This window comes from Vulpes vulpes, chromosome 7 (genome assembly GCF_048418805.1).
Source record: "Vulpes vulpes isolate BD-2025 chromosome 7, VulVul3, whole genome shotgun sequence".
In the NCBI taxonomy this organism is placed as follows: domain Eukaryota; kingdom Metazoa; phylum Chordata; class Mammalia; order Carnivora; family Canidae; genus Vulpes; species Vulpes vulpes.
In genome coordinates, this window is record NC_132786.1 from 70,957,015 (window position 1) to 70,976,715 (window position 19,701).

Below are 19,701 nucleotides of genomic sequence, written 5' to 3' on the forward strand. Positions count from 1 at the left end.
ATCTTCTGATTAAATCAAGTTCTTAAAATATCTAACTGGGTAACAATGTAGCTCACTTTAAGTTGCTGCAGCTCGATGGGGCTCCTATTAAAAAACTATTCCATGATATCAACTCTTTCCTATCCTGGGCAAAAAGACCTTAAGCATTTAATATTCTCACTTTGTATGGAAATAAATAAAAGGCTACAGAAATGACCAATACGGAATTCCTAATTGGTTGGAAACTGGAATGAGAGGCCAAGTCTGTCCTTGTTCAGTGTCCCTCTATACTGTTTCGATTTGTTTTCCTTCATACCAGATCTAACTTTCCCCCCTTTACTGCAGTAATTTATATTGTACTAACAGTGAGTGGCCAAACCAACATTAATTAATCCAAATCTGTTAATTTTAGGAGAATTCTTCCCTTATCAACCTAACAGGTATCTTTAACCAAGGCACAGTATTTTTCTTTTTTTTTTTTTATCTTTATTTTTTTATTTTTTTATTTTTTAATTTATTTATGATAGTCATACAGAGAGAGAGAGAGGCAGAGACACAGGCAGAGGGAGAAGCAGGCTCCATGCACCGGGAGCCCGACATGGGATTCGATCCCAGGTCTCCAGGATCACGCCCTGGGCCAAAGGCAGGCGCCAAACCGCTGTGCCACCCAGGGATCCCGGCACAGTATTTTTCTAATTCTATCCCTCAAACATACTTGAGAACCTACAAACATTAAAAATATGTATTTAACTATGATTAAAACTAAAAAATTTAAAAGCATTATAGACCAAATATTACCACAATGGATACCACCCTCTATAAAATCTTAAATCCTATTTTTGTGCCACTTTTGTAGTAAAATATCTCCCAACATCTCTATACCCGTATGAACTTTCCAAAGTATGTCACTGAACTGTAATTACATGCTGGTCTTTTAAAAATTCAGTTCAACAGCAACAACATATTTCATTCTACTTATGTCTGTTCATGTAAACTTCAAAAATAAATTCACAACTAATAATACAATTAATAGTTGGACAAGGCTCAGCATTATTTGGTTTTAACACTCTCCTCAAAGATTAAGATATGTCATAGGGGGCAGCCTGGGTGGCTCAGCGGTTTAGCGCCGCTTTCAGGCCAGGGCCTGATCCTGGAGACCCGGGATCAAGTCCCACAACAGGCTCCCTGCGTGGAATCTGCTTCTCCCTCTGCCTGTGTCTCTGCCCCTCTCTCTCTCTGTGTCTCTCTCATGAATAAATAAATAAAATCTTAAAAAATATATATACGTCTTAGGGCAAGTCACATTACAGATCACTGTACGGAATTTAAATTTGAAGTGTTTTCTGATTTTTTAATTATTACATGGAATGTGAGATTAATGATACAACTTTGAAAACAAGTTTATTAGAAATAATCAAATTTCTTCATTCACTTTTCAGACAATTCATACTTATATATCCTATACACTTAAAGCTCTCAGCCTTTCCTTTATCAAATTCAGAATGTTCATCAACTGATAAACCAAGAGTTCAATCTATTGTGACAGCTAACATGCCACATTCTAACATGCCCACATGCCAGCCAACATTTGTTTCTCAAGCTCTGCCATCTTTATTCAGTGCCCATTTTTATTTTACTGTGTTTCTCCTATTGTTTTGTAAGAATGAATAGAAAATGAAAACAAAAGCCTACCAGCAATATTAATTCAACTAAATAATAATGAGCATCAGGGCAGCCTGGGTGGCTCAGCGGTTTAGTGCCGCCTTCAGCCCAGGGCGTGATCCCAGAGTCCCGGGATCAAGTCCCACATCAGGCTCCCTGCATGGAGCCTGCTTCTCCTTCTGCCTGTCTCAATCTCTCTCTCTCTCTCTCTCTCTGGGTCTCTCATGAATAAATAAAATATTAAAAAAAAAAAAAAAGAAAATGTTCCGAGAAAAAAAAATAATGAGCATCAGCAAGGAATCCAAAAGGAAAAAATTTCAGGGGATCCCTGGGTGGCGCAGCGGTTTGGCGCCTGCCTTTGGCCCAGGGCGCGACCCTGGAGACCCGGGATCGAATCCCACGTCGGGCTCCCGGTGTATGGAGCCTGCTTCTCCCTCTGCCTATGTCTCTGCCCCTCTCTCTCTCTCTCTCTGTGTGTGTGACTATCATAAATAAATAAAAATTAAAAAAAAAAAAAGAAAAAAATTTCAAATACTAAATGGCCTTAACTAGCTTAAACATAAATGAAATGCTGATAAAACAGTTAAAAGATCGTATCAAATGCAAAAGTATAGGTGTGCCAATTATAGATTATTCACTCCCACCTTTAAATTCACCCTTTCTGGGAATCCCTGGGTGGCTCAGTGGTTTAGTGCTTGTGTCTTTCATGAATAAATAAAATCTTTAAAAAAAAAATAAAAATAAATTCACCCTTTCTGCCTAAGCTCTGAAAATGAATTTGGGCCCTTTAAGTATTTTTCCTTTGCCAGCTGGCACATGCTAAACTTTGTCAGTAGAGGAGGCAGGAGAGTCATCTCAGGAAGTAAGGGGTGTTTTTGTTTCCTCATTCAAGTATGATTGCCCAGAAGTCTCCCAAAGCATTTATAACTTCTCCAGCTCTTAGATCCTGCCGTACAGATACCTCTCCAGCATCCTGCTCCTGCCGCATACGTGGCTTCTCCAAAGCCCAGTTCATGAATGAGTCGTGCAACTTCTCTAGCACCAAGTTCCTACATCAGAATGTATACTGCTTGTATTTTTTCTGTCTTGACATTTAACAGGCCTTTTCAAACTATTGACTTGAATCTTACTTCAGCTCAAATAAATCCTCTTCCTTTTAAAAAATTTCTTCCTTCTCTCTTTTTTTCTGACATCTTTCCACGTCTACTATTAAGTAGAGGGTGCAGGGCTGCTATATATTGTTGCACTTGTACTTTACACAAGAAAATCCCACTGAGGAGTAGAAGCTGAAACCCAGCCCATGCCCCATGAACCAAATACTGCATCTGCTCAAAAAACATCACCTGTTCATTAAGCCACGTGAAATGAAAATGAGAAAGTGGACCTTTTGGATGAAGTGTAGCTTTCATGTCTCAACTTTTCACTAATATTTCCTTATCTTTTTCTTTTTGTTCTAGATTTCATATCTTTATATGTATTTATTTAGCTATAGAAAAAAACAGATGTGCATGTACATAACTATAGGAAAATTATCATTTTTGTGGGAGCTTCATAGTAAGTCTGGTATTTTGGACCCAGGCCCAAAAAAAATAGATTTTATGACCTGGAGGCATCAAGATTTTTAAAAGCTCACCAAGTAATTTGAGTGTGCAAACAAGACTAAGCTCTACTGCTATAAATTTTTTTTTTAATTTTTTTTATTTATTTATGATAGTCACACAGAGAGAGAGAGAGGCAGAGACACAGGCAGAGGGAGAAGCAGGCTCCATGCACCGGGAGCCCGACGTGGGATTCGATCCTGGGTCTCCAGGATCGCGCCCTGGGCCAAAGGCAGGCGCCAAACCGCTGCGCCACCCAGGGATCCCTCTACTGCTATAAATTAACAGTGCTCAAGACTTTTTGTTCAAATATTCCCTAAAATAACTGTACAAATCAATGCATATCCTCACCATTTTTAAACTGGTAAGCAAATTGCTTCATAGCTTATAATGAATGCAGAAGTTATCATTCTAATGTACTCTAAATACTGTCATTTTTAATAGTTGTTATATTTGTTTTCAAAAATATAACAGAAAATATCATAATCTATTTTTAAAAAGTATACTCTTTTTACATACTCTAAAATTTGTACTATTTTGTTTTTCATTAAACTTCCCCCACAGAATTACAACTAATGTAATATTCTTTTATGCTTAGAGTCTTTATGACTTCTGTGAGAAAAGAGGATGTAAATTAAATTAAGGTTTTTTGGTTCTGAACATGAGATTCTAAGTAATTTTAAAAATTTCTCCTGGATACTATTATCAATATCTTAAATATACTATTGACCAAAACTATATAAATATAATTATAAAATCTGACAGATGATTAAGTATAGAGTAAAATGGTACTAGAAATGATTCTTGGGGTGCCTGGGTGGCTCAGTTGGTTAAGCATCTGTCTTCGGCTCATGTCATGATCCCAGGGTCCTGGGATTCCTGGGATCAAACCTGCTTCTCCCTCTCCCTCTGCCTGCTACTCCCCCTGCTTGTGCTCACTCTTTTTTTCTCTCTGTCAAATAAATAAACACATAAAATCTTAAAATAAAAAAAAGGGAAAGAAATGATTCTCGAAGATATGGGCAGGAGTTTTTTTCTTAATAATTACTTCACGTGTATATGGATAAATATTACTGAAAGAATAAGATGGAATTGAGCATCAAGTCCATACCATTTTCAATTTTATAGGTACATGCATTAAAAACCTTGCTCACATAGGAATTCATGAATGGCTCAGTCAGTTAAATATCTGCCTCCAGCTTAGGTAATGATCCCAGGGTCCTGAGATGGGGCCCTGTGTCAGGCTTGCTCACATAAACAAATTCATGAAAACAGAATGAATTTATTAGTACTGTTACTTAATTTTTTGGCCCTCTTCTAAATTTTATGCCAAAAAGCACATAATGAGCTACATTACCAAAGAGGTAAATAATCTGTACTCTAAAAACTACAGAACTCTTATGGAAGAAATTGAGGAAGACACAAAGTGATGGAAAAACATTCCATGTTCATAGGTTGGAAGAATAAGTATTGTGAAAATGTCTATACTACCCAGAGCAATCTACACATTCAATGCAATCCCTATCAAAATACCATTGACATTTCTCAGAGTTAGAACAAATAATCCTAAAATTTGTATGGAACCAGAAAAGATCCCAAGTAGCCAGAGGAATGTTGGAAAAAAAAAAATCTGGAGGCATCACAAATGCCTGACCTAAAGCTGTATTATAAAGCTGTGATCAAGACAGCAAGGTACTGGCACAAAAACAGACACACAGATCAATGGAACAGAATAGAAAACACAGAAATGGACTCTCAACTCTGGTCAACTAATCTTCAACAAAGCAGGAAAGAATATCCAGTGGAAAAAAAGACAACCTCTTCAATAAATGGTACTGGGAAAATTGAACAGCCACATGCAGAAGAATGAAACTAGATCATTCTATTACACCACACACAACGTTAAACTTAAAATGGGTGAAAGAAGAAAAAAAATGGATGAAAGACCTAAATGTGAGTCAAGAATCCAACAAAATCCTATAGGAAAACACAGGCAGCAACTTCTTTGACCTCAGCCGGAGCAACTTCTTGCAAGACACATCTCTAAAGCCAAGGGAAACAAAAGCAAAATGAACTATTGGGACTTCATCAAGATAAAAAGCTTCTGCACAACAAAGGAAACAGTCAACAAAACCAAAAGGCAACCTACAGAATGGGAGAAGATATTTGCAAATGACAGATTAGGAAGCTATCATTCTAAGCAATTTAGGAAATAAATCACTTAAAGCTAAATTGAAATTTTTCCTGAAGACTTAACCTTTCAAATTTCGTAATTAATTGGACAATTTACATATAAGTAAACAATTTAAATTGGGCAATTTAAATGCAGCCATATCAGATTCCATATCCATATCTACAGTCATATAAATGCAAGTTTATTTGCCAGACCCTTGAAGGAAAATTTTATCACCAACAACAACTTCCCTACTCAAAAGACAAAACTAGACAAGTCCTGGTATATTTTAATTAGGTAAACAAAACTTAAACGGACATTTAAAGGTTCCTTCTAGTGAACCATTTCAAGAAGTTGAAATCCCTGTGCTATCTTGACTACAAAGTCATGATTCATGGAGTGCTAAGACTTTGTTCATGGAAACCTAACCATAATCAGATGATTAGAAATGTTGGTAATTTAGCAACCTGCTAGAAGAAATGTGTGGACAGACTTTCATAATCCAAATTCTTGACCTGCATGTTTTTTCTTTACCCCAACTCATTCCTGACAAGTAGGTTCAATCTTTTGGGTATTTGAGTTACTGGTTCAGCAGAAACCAGGGAAAATAATAACTGTGTAGTCAGAATGTAATCCAACTGTATACTGTTTACTTCATTGTAAATACTGGTAAACAGAGGTCAATAAATAGTTTCATATTTTAAAAATCACTTTTTATGATCTACCAACAGACAAACTGATTAGGTCCTTCTTATTTTGTTTAAAAAAAAGAACTGAGAATCACCTATTTTTCAAGAGGATTTTTCTTCTTTTTAGCCATTCATTTTGTTAACTTCAGTGTCAACTCTTACAACTATCCTTTTGTTTGGCACCCTGGAGATTTCACACTCCATAGAAATAAGTGAGAGGCATGCCTCCTTCACAAACATGAAACAGGAGGTAGGAAAACCAGAAGCATTCAAAGTGCAAGCAAACATCACCTGGAGTTCCCATCTAAAAATGTAAACTATGACTATAGGTCTAGGGGGTCTAGGGTAGGGTCTGAGATTCTGCATTTCTAACAAGCACCTGGTAATGACAGTGCTGGTGAATGGACCACACTTTTTGAGTAGCAATGCCCTAACCCACAGGCAAGTTCTCTCTAGCAGTTCAATTTTTAAGAGCGAATACACAAGAATAGTAAGAGGCAAGAAACTGAATCCCTTAGAACTATTTTAGCCTATGTACCTCTTGGAAAGTCTACATGTACTCCCAGCGACAAGCATGCCACAATTTGAATACTGTTCAAATTAGCTACTAAAAATTAAAATCACTGGGTTCTAAGAGTGCTAAAAAAATTTAATTATACACCACAGACTTTATTCCCATCACTTTTCTACTTAAAATGCTTTGATGGCTCCTAACTTTCCAGGAAATAAAATTCCAACTCACTAACATGGGATATAGGACCCTTGGTAACTTGTGTTTATAATCAAATAAATCATACGTACACAAAATCTCTATTTTTTTGTTTAAAAATAACATTTATTTGCTAAAATAAAACAAAATTTAAAACTCTGGGCAACACTCAAACAAATTAAAAAATAAAAACCAACCCTAATTATGACAATCCAGAGACAATCACTATCGATTTTTCCCAGATGCATAAGCATAAAATTTACGTGTGTGTGCATGTGCACATGCATATTTTTAAAATTACACTCGTTCAAAAAAAAAAAGAGAAAGATATTCCCTTAGTCTTCAATATGTAAGGGGAAAGTTATCAAAGTTCAGCACAGATGATTTTATAGGAAAATTGCAATCAATGTTAAACATGATTATTTATCATCAGACTATAAAATTAAACTACATGACATAAGTGAGGGTTAATAAAATTTAAATAGATATTTTTAAAAACAAAAATAAAGGGATCCCTGGGTGGCGCAGCGGTTTGGCGCCTGCCTTTGGCCCAGGGCGCGATCCTGGAGACCCGGGATCGAATCCCACGTCGGGCTCCCGGTGCATGGAGCCTGCTTCTTCCTCTGCCTGTGTCTCTGCCTCTCTCTCTCTCTCTGTGACTATCATAAATAAATAATAAAAAAAAAATTTAAAAAAAAAAATAAAATAAAAATAAAAAAATAAAAATAAACTGGATCAAACCAGTAATCAGGAGTTTTGTCTTTTTTTAACACATCATTATATCTGAAGTATTTTTTCTATAGCATTAAAAAACATTTTAAAACATCTTTTACTGGCATCCTAAGAGTTTATCATAACTCAGACACCTCAAAAAAAACTGTTCTATTAAACCCAGTACATCTCAGGGTGACATATTACTGTCAATAGTATTAGATATTCATTAGAGGATTAATTTGCAATCCATGTATATTTTAGATAAATATAAAAATAAGATCTAGCCTAAGTACCCTGGATAAAGCAAGTAGGAGTATCATTAAAAATTCAAACTGTCTTAATATCCTTAAAAGAATGAAATAATATTCAGACTTTGTTTTCACCACACTAATTTTTTTTGCAATAGTCTCCTAAATGCATCTGTAGTAAGTACCTGCTTATATCTCCTAATATGCGAACCATAAAGGAAGTATAAATAAATAAAGGGGAGTTCATTGACAAATATAGATAAATGTTAATTGTGAAGAGAGGACGATGGCAAATGCATTTGGAACGCTAGTAGCCAAGCTGCCTTCAGTAGGTAACTGTTTTGTAATTGTGACTAAGAAATAAGTCTGAACAAAAAATAAAAAGGCTTAATGCATTAAAAAGTGGTGGCCTTGGACAGAAATACGGGCAAGGACACTAGTCCACATAGGTTATGTCTAACAAGAAGTACCTGACCTGACCTGGGCTGTATCAAGCACTCTGTATAGCATAACTGTTTGAGAAAAGTCTACCTCCAAGCACTTCCCTCGTTCTGATACACTTCAGTAACCAAATTCCAAATGTTAACTCAATTTCCCAAAAACAAGTTCCTGACTGAATATGCACAAGAGTAAGGATAAATTGCTGCATTCAAGAAATTTGATGGGTAATAAAATAAATTATATCTGTACACAAAGGCAGGCATAGCTCATTTACCTCTTCCAAGATGTCTCTCTCTCTCCTCAAGCCCTGGCCACAATAAGAGCTGTTCCACTTCTGACTTCTGTAACATTCACTGCTTTTATCACACATCTAAACTTAGCTTTTGTTACCTTCAATATGTATCTTTTGAACTACTGTATGTATAGACAGTTCACCACCAGAGATCCTCTCTTACACCTTCGAATAGGTTTGGCTATTACCCAAGAGTTAATAAGCACCCAATAATTTGTTTATGGTAAAGACAGTTAAAAATGTGAAAAGCTGTAACAGCAACTTGAATACCACAATGTAGCAAAAATGAATAAATACCAAAATTTGTCTTTAACTTGCCACCTGTAGTAGTATTTTAGGTTGTAGAAAATGGGTATCATGATAGATGTCATAGCTTAAACCTTCACACCTAGATTATGAATTTTCCAATCACCTGAAATTCCCTCTATGTCCTGGGAGAAACTATTCTGCCAATAAAAGTTATTCTCAGCTGTTTTAAAATCTATGCCGCCATATGCTTAAAGAAAGATTACATACACAAGTTTCATATGTATCTCCCATTTAGTATTTCACATATAAGCAAACTATATAAATTTCAGGAAAAAAAATACCAACTTCTAACTCCTATCCCTACTACTAACTACTTAGCATGTAAGTAAGTACACTGCTGACAGGAAGTTATCTTAGGACATGAAGACACTGAGCCAATCCATAACATATATTGCAAATAATAATAAAGGAAGATAATCTTTGGAAAAGAGTAGAAAGTCCAGAAATAAACTCACAATTATATGGTCAATTAATTTCTGACATATAGGCAAAAGTACACAATGAGAAAAGGACAGTCCCTTCAACAAATGGTGCTGGGAAAACTGGAAAGCTACATGCAAAAGAAAGAAATCAAACCATTTTTTTCCACACCATACATAAAAAACTCAAAATGGATTAAAGACCTAAATGTGAGACCTGAAACCATAAAAATCCTAGGAGAGAGCAGAGAGACTAACTTCTCTGACATCAGCCATAGCAACATTTTTCTAGGTGTGTCTATCCTGGGGCAAGGGAAATAAAAGCAAAAATGAACTTCTGGGACTACATCAAAATAAAAAGTTTCTGCATAGGAAAGAAAACCACCAACAAAGCTAAAAGACAATCTACTGAATGGGAGAAGATATTTGCAAATGGCATATCCCACAAAGGGTTAGTATCCAAAACATACAAAGAATTTACATAACTCAACACCCAAAAAACAAATAATCTGATTAAAAATGGGCAGGAGACATAAACAGACATTTCTCCAAAGAAGACACCCAGATGGCCAACAGACACACGAAAGATGCTCAACATCACATATCATCAGGGAAATGCAAATCAAAACCACAATGAGGTTCCCTTCACATGTCAGAATGTGATGATTTTGTGTAAAATCAAAAACGCAAGAAACAACAAGTGTTGGTAAAGATATGGAGAAAAAGGAACCTGTGTGGGTTGCCTAGGTTAACGTAAGAAAATAACGTTAGAAAATATTTACATAGAATAAGGAGAAAAAAGAATACCTAACAGCAAACAGAATAAAATCAAAACGAAAAATACAGTCACAAAATATCTGGAATGATATATATCAAAGGGTGATTAATTATTTTTGGATGATGTATTATGGATAATTTACATTTTGTTCCATTCTATATTCTGCAAATACACCACAGTAAACTTAGGGGCCTTTTTTGCAAGCAGAAAAATATATATATTAATTTTTAAATGTGAAATTCTACAATAGTTGAAATAGATCCATCTCTCATTCTCACTGTCAAATCATATCACTTTTACTGTGAACTATGAATCACATGTTAACACAAAGTAAAATTTTAATGATTTGATTTTAAGTAATAAAGAAGACTAACAAAAATAGGTAACACACTTAAAACTGTATCAAATTTTACCATCTAAACTATCTAAGTCTTTCAATAACATGTAAAGTAGAATCACTCCTAATGAATGAAACTACCTTATATGTAAAAAACTTTCAAAGGTCTTCCCAATCTTCATATTTATACATTAAAACTTAAATGTCAAAAAAAAAAAAAAAAAAAAAAAAAACTTAAATGTCAAGAAAATATATCTAAATATTGCTGTCTTTCTCTAAACTTACAGCACTTCTTATCCGTATTCACAATTAGGCACATACTACAGACATGTAAAATACTGAAGCAGCTTTGGTAACAGAAGTCAGAAGGGCCAAGATCAGAATACCATCTCCCACCCTTTCAACTCTTGGACCTGGGCAAATTAATTTATCTCTCTGAACTACAGTTTCCCTAGCTGTAAAACTGAATAATATTTATATAAAGCACTGGTGAAGGCTAAATCAAGAAACACACACTAAGTGCTAAGCACAGTGCCCAAAGAAGAGTTAATAAATGGTAATTGTTACTAGAGGCACATGCAATAGCTTTTAAGTCACAGAACTTGCCAAGCCATTTGAAAACTCTATGAAAAGTTACTTAACCTATACAGACCTCAGTTTCCTTATCTACAAAAGCAAACAAACAAAAAAACCTCATCTTGATGGTTTGTTCTGAGGATTAAGTAAATCTATATAGAAAAAAAAAAAAAGAAAAAAAAATAAATCTATATAGAAAAATCATCCTGCATATAATAGGTGCTCAATTAACTGCAGTTGGTATTACTATTAGTTAGCTACATCAAGAAACATTTGAGTAGGAATTCCCAGGTGGCTCAGCGGTTTAGTGCCTGCCTTCGGCCCAGAGCGTGATCCTGGAGTCCTGGGATCGAGTCCTACATCAGGCTCCCTGCATGGACCCTGCTTCTCCCTCTGCCTGTGTCTCTGCATCTCTCTCTGTGTGTCTCTCATGAATAAATAAATAAAATCTTAAAAAAAAAAGAAAGAAAGATTTGAGTATAGAGATTAGGTTATAAAATATTTTTACATATAAACTCCCATGTAATTCTAACAATCAGTCATCATTTAAATGCCTTTCTCTTAATTCCCAAATTAAGCATAGATTTCAGAAAAATGTAAAATATGGCAAACTTTTTAAGCACATTGCAAAACAAAAGGCCACTTTGTTAGTTTCTAAATAAAAATGTGCTATCTATAACTAGATCTACTTCAATATTTTCAAGGTCCAAATAAACCTAAAAGAGTTGGAAGGAGGGATGCCTGGGTGGCTCAGCGGTTTAGCACCGCCTTTGGCCCAGGGCGTGATCCTGGAGACCCACATCGGGCTCCCTCCGGGGAGCCGGCTTCTCCCTCTGCCTGTGTCTCTGTCTCTCTCTCTCTCTCTCTCTGTGTGTTTCTCATGAATAAATAAATAAAATCTTAAAAAGAGAGAGAGAGAGAGAGAGAGAGAGAGACAAGAGTTGGAAGGAAAAAATGGTTTTTTTCCGGACTTTGGGAGAAGGGAAAATATTCTAACCCTTAAGGAAGAAAAGAGATACCTGAATTTTTCCATTTTTTTCATGACTTCACATGTTTTTACACAACTAGAATTTAAGTGCCTTTATTATGAGAACTCTTTCCAATCTCTGAATTCCTGTCTCTACCTTTGTTCAGGAGCAGAATAGCACTATAAAGACTATGGAATGTGAAGTGAGACTGCCTAGATTCAAATCCTTACTTCATCTAGCTGTGTGACCTAAGGCAATTTTTAATCTTTCCATGTCCAGTGCCTCATCTCGAAAATAGAAATTCTTCACACAATTGTGAGGATTAAATGAATTAATACACTTAAAGAATTCATAAGAATCTACCAGATGGAAGGCACATTGTAAGTGTTGTCCATTGTTACTATTCCTTTATTATTCCCCCCCCTCAAAACGCCTGGATCTGTGATTCTTGAAATCAATAAATATTTGCTACCCAGTAGACAATTCCAACAAATAGCTTTACTTAAAATTAGACCTACTTAGGAAGTACCTAACATGACTGTCCCAGCAGTAAAGACACAGCAACTGCTATTAAAGAGGATTTTAGGGCGAAAGTAAGAAGGCCAATTCCTTTTCTTCTACTTCCTGTTATGTTATACAAAGCTATGGCTTGCTAACAGAGGTTCAGTACCAAAAGAGTTTTACAATTTACGCACGGCACACACCAATCCAGCAGATACAAAATTCTCAAACTCAAGCTCCATAATACTCAATTATACTCCTTCAAAGAAAAAAGTTCCAATTACTCTTCTACTTTAATAGTTTAGTGCTTTAAAATAAAAACTATTTTGCATAGGACAGCAGAATGTTTTGAGGATTAAATAAGACATTGTAAATGAAAGTGTTTGAGAGTTAATATGCATTAAATACCAACTTATGAACATATCTGAGAGAACTTAACAGTCTATTTCTCCAACATCAAACAGCTGCCTTCTAACCAAAAGTAATACTCTAGTCCCCTTCATATCTTGGGCCAGGATGAGACATAAATCAGAGTAAAGTTGCCATCCCACTGAACCATTTCCTGCTTGAAATGCACTCTTTTTATACATAACTTAGAGGGGACTTCTGATCTGATATCCAAGTCCTGCCCCTCCCCCAGAACTTTAAGGAGTGACATCCTGGAAGTAGCCTGACTTAACGCCAGAAAAAGTTCTGTTATTAGAAAACTTCTTTGAAGTCATTAGATCAAAGGATGCCACCCCAATCCCCTACCGTCTGTGATCCTAACCTGGGTACAGAAAAATGCTAATTGTCTCCAGCCTCAAGAACGTGTTGGCCTCAAAAGTCAGAATTACCTAGGGCCACATTTCAACGCCAGCTGAGGGCCAGAATGTTTACCTGGCGCACTCTCAAGTGAAACGCTGGGAGTCGGACACCGATCAGGGACACAGCCGTCGAGAGACCACACGGGCCCGATCTGACCACAAGTCACTTGGCACCCTCCGCTGAAGCAAACCCTATGAAGGCCCGCCGGCCAACCCTTGACCCGGGGGACAGGACAATGGGCTAGCCGTCCACAGAGTTACAGATCCTTGCGGCCACAGACGCGTTCTGACGGATGTGACTGAACAAATCAAAGTTGAGAGAATGTGAAGAATTCTCTAAATGCAGGTGAAAAATCTAGAGCATGCCTCACAGACCCAGCTCTTTCATTTGTTCAGTAACATCGAAGGCAGACAGACTATCGGTCACTTGTTTTGTTCCCGAAGTCATTCCTGGCCTCGTGAAACGACAGTCCGGGGGGCAACCAGCGCTCTTCTTCCGGGTCCGCACACACCTTAAGACTTTGCTAAGCCAGTTTCTCCAGCTGTACGGAAAACCGCAGTTACATGTTCTTCTCTCAAAGTTAAGCTGACGATAGAAAAAATATATATGTGAAAGCACTTTCAGCGTTTCAGAAGGAATGTGCTACAAAAGCAAACAAAAACCCATACGGCAGGCAGCAACGCCATGAGACTCTCTTCACCCCCAAATCGGGGGCGCAGCCCGGGCCGGCGCTGGAAGCCCAGGCCATCAAAGCCAGACTCCTCGGTCTCCATCCGAGTCTCTGGGTTGGGAAACTGGTGGGTGTTTACGGGAACCCGAGTTCTGGGCCGTAACGCGAAGGGGCTTTCGGCGACGTCCCAGCCCGCCCCCTGGCTCTGCAGACGCCGCGGCCGGGAAGGGCGGCCGTCCCCGACGCTCCGCGCCCGCCCGCACTCCGAGGCGCCCCGCGGCCCCGCGTGACCCTCACGGCCCGTCGGACCCCGTCCCCGCAGGGACCCCGCTCGGCAACGCCCACTCCTCCGCTCGGCCTCACCCCGTCGCGCACCACCCGCCGGCCGTCGCCCGGCCCCCGGAGCCACGACCGCCCAGGCAGCCTCCCCCGGGCTGGCCCGCGGAACCCCGCGTCCCCGAGCCGGCCGCCCCCCAGCCCCGGGCGCAGCATCGCGCGGCCCCCGCGGCCGCCGGCGCCGCACACCCCCCTCCCCCCGGGCCCCGCGCTGCCGACCCGAAGCCCCCGGGGAGAGGGGGTGGGGAGGGCGGAGCTCCCGCGGCTGGACGGAGACCCGGGAGGCCCGGCGTCCCCCCGCCAGGCCCCGCCTGGGCCTCTCGGCCCCGCCGCCCTCCGCTGCCCCCGCCCCGGCCCAGCCGTGCTTCCGCCGCAGAGCAGGACAGCAGGAGCCCAGGGCCCAGCACTTACTCGGGAAGGTAAGTGGAGGAGAAGGAGCTCCACTTGTGTAGCGCGTAGGGCAGAAGCCGGCACTCGGGCGCCGCAGCGACAGCCCCGCCAGCCGCCATCTTGTCAGCCCCGGAGCGGCCGCCACCGAGCGCCGGCCGCGCCGGGAGGAGGGGGGCGGGGCCTGCGCTTAAAGGGGCCGCGGCCCGCCGGGCCGTGCGCTCTCTCGGGGCCGGGGGTCTGGCCCGCGGCGCCGGGGCGCGGAGCCGCCCGGGTCCTCGGTTCTCCGCTCGAGTTCGTGTCGCCTACGGCTCGTCAAGAGACTGGCCGAAGTCGAGACTGGCTGTGAGCCCCTGGGGGCCGCCCCCCGGGGCTTGCGGGGGGAGTGGCGCCAAGGACCTTTCTTACAAGCCGAGGTAAGGAAAAAAGGCCAAGAATGTCATGAAAAGAAATAAATTGTAGTCAGGAGCCCGGAGGGGAAGTTGAGAAGACGGACTTGGGAGAAGGGACGCCTTTGCGACCTGGGAGCCCGCTGCGCTCCCCCGAGCATCAGCCGCGGAAGGCAGCAGCGCCGGCGGCGGCGCATCCCCCCTCGGCCGCGGTCCTGCTTTTAAAGGTCTCGGCCCCGCGTCCCGAGTCACATGGACGCAGGAAAAGGAAGTGCCGGGGTCCGCTCCCCCTGTGGTGCTTGCGGGTTTTGCCGCCCTTCCTCGCAAACCCTCGTGGCGAGCGCTCGCACACGCCTCGGGGCCGGTGCTTTGCCCAGAAAAACGACGGCAGAGAACCTCGAGGAGGTGGGGGAGCCGCGTGTCAGCGGTGTCCTTGTTGTCCTTGTTGTCGTCGTTTTCCAGTTGCTCAGTCTGCCCGCTTTTAGGTCGGACGGAAACTTCGCCCAAAGTCCACAAACAGCGAGGGGCAGACAGAGTTGTCGGAAAAAGACCGGAGAGGGAGTAACAGGCCTCGAGCCCTGAATGCCATACGGGCCTCACACCGGCTCCTTCTCAGAAAAGGAACCTGCGCCCCGAATGTCTGGCAGCTTCAGATAATGCTCCCATCAGGGACCCGTTTGTCAGGGTCATGCATGCTTAGTTCTTGGCTTAGCCACTGCAGTTGCCGAGGTACTCATCAACCCCCGAAGCCCTGAGCGTCTTCATCTCCATCTGACCCATGGAAACAGTCCCGCAAAGAGTTTCTCAGGGAAGCACCAAGTGAGTTGAAGCGCCTCAATTATTGTATTCTCTCCCCGGTGTGATCATTAAGCTGCCCAAACCTCCTCACATCTTTTCCTGAGCTCCTGTTACCCTAGGGGAAAACTAAGTAGTGGCCTAACCTCGAATATCAGATGGAGAACGCCAAAAAGGGGCCGCCCGGCTGGGCCCCCGTCAGTAGAGAATGCGACTCTTGACCTCAAGGTTGTGAGTTCCAGCCCCACGTTGGGTATAGAGATGACTTAAAATAAAAATAAAAATCTTTGGGAAAGAAAAAGAAGAAGGCCACAGTGTGTTCGCTTCTAAAATTACGTGTGCTTTGCACTTTGCAGCATGTTGGAAAAGTGTCTGTTCCTCAGGGAAATGCTATGATCCGTGACTCGAGTTGGGAGTCTAAAGACAGTGGGAGAGGCCAGAGAGGGTTAGTCCTGAAGATGCTTGGTGGTTAACTCTGGGGGAAAGAGATACTTTTAGGGGGAAAAGATTAAGATGGTGATTCAGTTCAATTAGTTAGGGGCCCCAAATTTGCTAACTACACCTCCTACCCTGATGTAAGTAGAATCTTTGTTCTTTTCCAGACATAGAGTTATGGTTTCTGAGCAATCCTTTTATATTTATTTGAGAGAGAGAGAGTCAAGGGAGGGGCAGAGGGAGAAGGAGAAAGAAAATCTCAAGCAAACTGCTGAATGCAGGGGGGTGGGGGGGGCAAGCTCGATCCCACAACCCTGAGATGATGACCTGAGCTGAAATCAAGAGTTCTGGGGATCCCTGGGTGGCTCAGCAGTTTAGCGCCTGCCTTGGGCCCAGGGCGTGATTCTGGAATCCCAGGATCAAGTCCCACATCAGGCTCCCTGCATGGAGCCTGTTTCTCCCTCTGCCTGTGTCTCTGCCTCTGTGTGTGTGTGTCTCATGAATAAATAAATGAAATCTTTAAAAAAAAAAAAAAAGAAAAGAAAAAGTCCGATGTACAACCAGCTAAGCCCCCCTGGCACCCCCTAAGTGATCCTTTTATTTATTTTTAAGATTTTATTTATTTATTCATGAGAGACACAGAGAGAGGCAGAGACACAGGCAGTGGGAGAAGCAGGCTTCTTGCAGGGAGCCCGACGCGGGACTCAATCCTGGAACTCTGGGATCACTTCCTGAGCCAAAGGCAGAAGCTCAACCGCTGAGCCACCCAGGTGTCCCTTAAGTGGTCCTTTTAAAAAACAGTAAGCTAGTTCTTCCTGAGATGACTCTCACTGACTTTCTATTCCAGTTAAGTAATATGGAAATCCCTTAGCAGAAGGCTTTCATATCCTGCCTTGATTACATCTCCAGCCTTCTTTCTTCTTTCTCCCTTACAAGCTTTATTCCTGCCAAACTAAGCTAACACTGCATTGGCTCCTATAAGTTCTGTGCTCTGTCTGGCCTTCAGGGCTTGGTCTAAGCCAAGCCAGGAGTACTCTCCACCATTCTTCATCTGGCCAACTCCTGCTCATTTTTCAGATCATTTCCTTCTGGAAGATCATTCTTCATCACCTATTTTGAGGTTAGGTGCCACTTTCTATATTTAACTTGGCACCCTTAGTTTCCCTCCTTATCTTAGCAAATGTACAATATACTTTGATTTCTTCTTTTTCTCCTATTCTCTCTCTCCCTAAACTATTAAGTCTTATGTAGTTAGGAGTTATGCATATTTGTTCACAGTAGTATCCTCAGTTCTGTGAGAATGTCTACTACATAGTGGATGCTCAATAAATATTGATTGAAGAACAAAGAAATTATTCTAAAAAGGAACTTGGGTTGCAAAGGAAAGAGAATGCCAGAACTTCTCAGACAGCAAACATGTATCCCTGAGGTGTGATTGCCATAGAGAAAGACTTTATAAATGGCCAAATAATTTAAAGTATTCATATGTTAACATAAATATATACTATACTAAACCCAAAATGTACGTGAATCTTTAAATAAAATAGAAGACTAAAGAAATTTAAAAATCTACAGTAGTCTGCTAGTAGCTCAGCTCTCTTAGACATACAGCTTTATATCTTCCTCTGCTTTCTGGGGATTGCCTTAGAAGATAAAGTACATTGTAAGGATATATGGGGAAGGCCTGGAAACTGTCAGCAGCCATTTAGTCCCTCTAGGTCCCCCATACTTCAAAGGTTGTGACATATAGATGGCCTTATGGAGAACTGGATAATGTATCCTTATTTTTCAGAAATCAAAAGTTCCAGTGACCCAGTCATCTTGTCACCCCTTAAAAGTAATAATCTTTGACTCTCTGACGCCTTCTCAGTATGCTTTTCATAGTAAATACCAGAGGAAATTATTGTATTTTGTTTGTCACCATTCACTATCTTTTCCTGTTAAAAAAAAATTAAGAGGCTGTGATGTACTAGGCTTTGTCTAGGTGCTATGAAGACAGGGACAAACAAACAAGCCAGACAAGGGCCCTGCTTTGATAGAGCTTACATTCTGACAGGGTAACATAATAAATAAGTTAACTAGATCATTTTAGTCTGTACATTTCGAGTACTAAGAAAAAACTACACTGGATTAATATTTAGATTGAATGGAAAAGGAAACTTCTCTAAAAAGATAATAGTTAAGCTAATAACTTATACAATAAGAAAGCACCAGGCATATAAAAGTTGGATAAAAAAACATTCTAGGCAGAGAGAATAAGCAAGTGCAATGGGCCTGAGACAGAAAAGGGGTTGGTGTATTCTAAGAATAGGAAGTGTAGCTGAAGCATAGTGATGGGGGAGAGTAGTGTCGGAAAAGTTGGACCCTAACAGCCATGGTAAGGAACGAGATTGTGAGGGGTGCCGGTGTGTGGCTTCCGGTTAAGTGTTTGCCTTCAGCCCAGCTCAGGTAATGATCAGAGGGTTCTGGGATCAAGCCCCATATTAGGCTCCCCACTGATTGGGGAGCCTGCTTCTCCCTCTCCCCCTGACCACTACTCCCCTGCTTGTGCTCACTCTCTCCTTCTCAAATAAACGAGTAAAAGTCTTAAAAAAAAAAAAAAAAAGGAGCCATGATGTTGAACTGTGAAGAAGAGACCTGTGCAGGGCCTCAAGCCAAGGAGCAGCATGATCCACTTTACATTTTGTAAAACTCACTCTGCAGAACACAAAATGGGTTGGAAAAAGACAAGAGGTAAAGTGACGATATTTGACAGGAGGTTATAGTAGCCAGGCAAGAAATGATGGTGGCTTGGACTAGCAGAGGAGATGGAGAATAGAGGTTGAATTGGGAATATTTTAGAAGTAAAGCCAACTAGACTTGCTGGTGAGAGAGGAAAGGCAGGCAAAAAAGGAAAGAATCAAAGATAACTCTTAGGTTTGGGGTTTGCATCACTGGGTAGATATTGATGCTTTTATTGAGAGGGGAAGATTTAGAGTTAGAACAGTTTCGAGGTAGAAGGAATCAAGAATTCTGAATTCAGACATTAATTCAAAAAGCCAAGAGACACATGAAAAGATGCTCAATACTAATTGTTAGGGAAATGCAAGTCAAAACCACAATGAGATATCCCTTCACACCAGTCAGAATGGCTACTATCAAAAAGTTGAGAAATAAGAGGTGTTAGCAGGGATATGGAGAAAAGGAAACCCCTGTGCACTGTTGGTGGGAATGTAAATTGGTACAACCACTATAGGAAACAGTCTGGAGGTTACTCAGAAAATTAAAAATAGATGTACCTTATGATCTAGTAATTCTACTACTGGGTATATACCCATGGAAAATGAAAACCCTAATTTGAAAAGATATATGGGGCACCTGGCTGGCACAGTTGGCAGAGCATGTGACTCTCGATCTCAGGGACATGAGTTTATGCTAATGTTGGATGTAGAGCTTACTTTTTTATTTTTATTTTTTTAATATTTTATTCATTCATTCATGAGAGACACA

The 19,701-nt window shown here is 40.7% G+C and overlaps 1 protein-coding gene across 46 annotated transcripts in view; it reads right to left on the reverse strand.

The window, feature by feature from the left end:
* Nucleotides 1-19,701, reverse strand: part of MKLN1 (muskelin 1) — a 322,363-nt gene that overhangs the window by 142,258 nt on the left and 160,404 nt on the right. For 4 of the 46 annotated variants that reach the window (XR_012002631.1, XR_012002630.1, XR_012002629.1 and 1 more), the window contains exon 1: nt 14,618-16,072. The exons of 35 other annotated variants lie outside the window; for them this stretch is intronic. Coding sequence is in view for 1 of the 11 variants with exons in the window: in XM_026010846.2 (XP_025866631.1) it covers nt 14,618-14,715 (98 nt within the window). In the remaining 10 variants the exon portion in view is untranslated. Of the gene's footprint in view, nt 1-13,272; nt 13,786-14,617; nt 16,073-19,701 lie in introns of those variants that run through there. 7 more of the 46 variants (XR_012002635.1, XM_072764045.1, XR_012002636.1 and 4 more) reach the window with 5 other exon arrangements.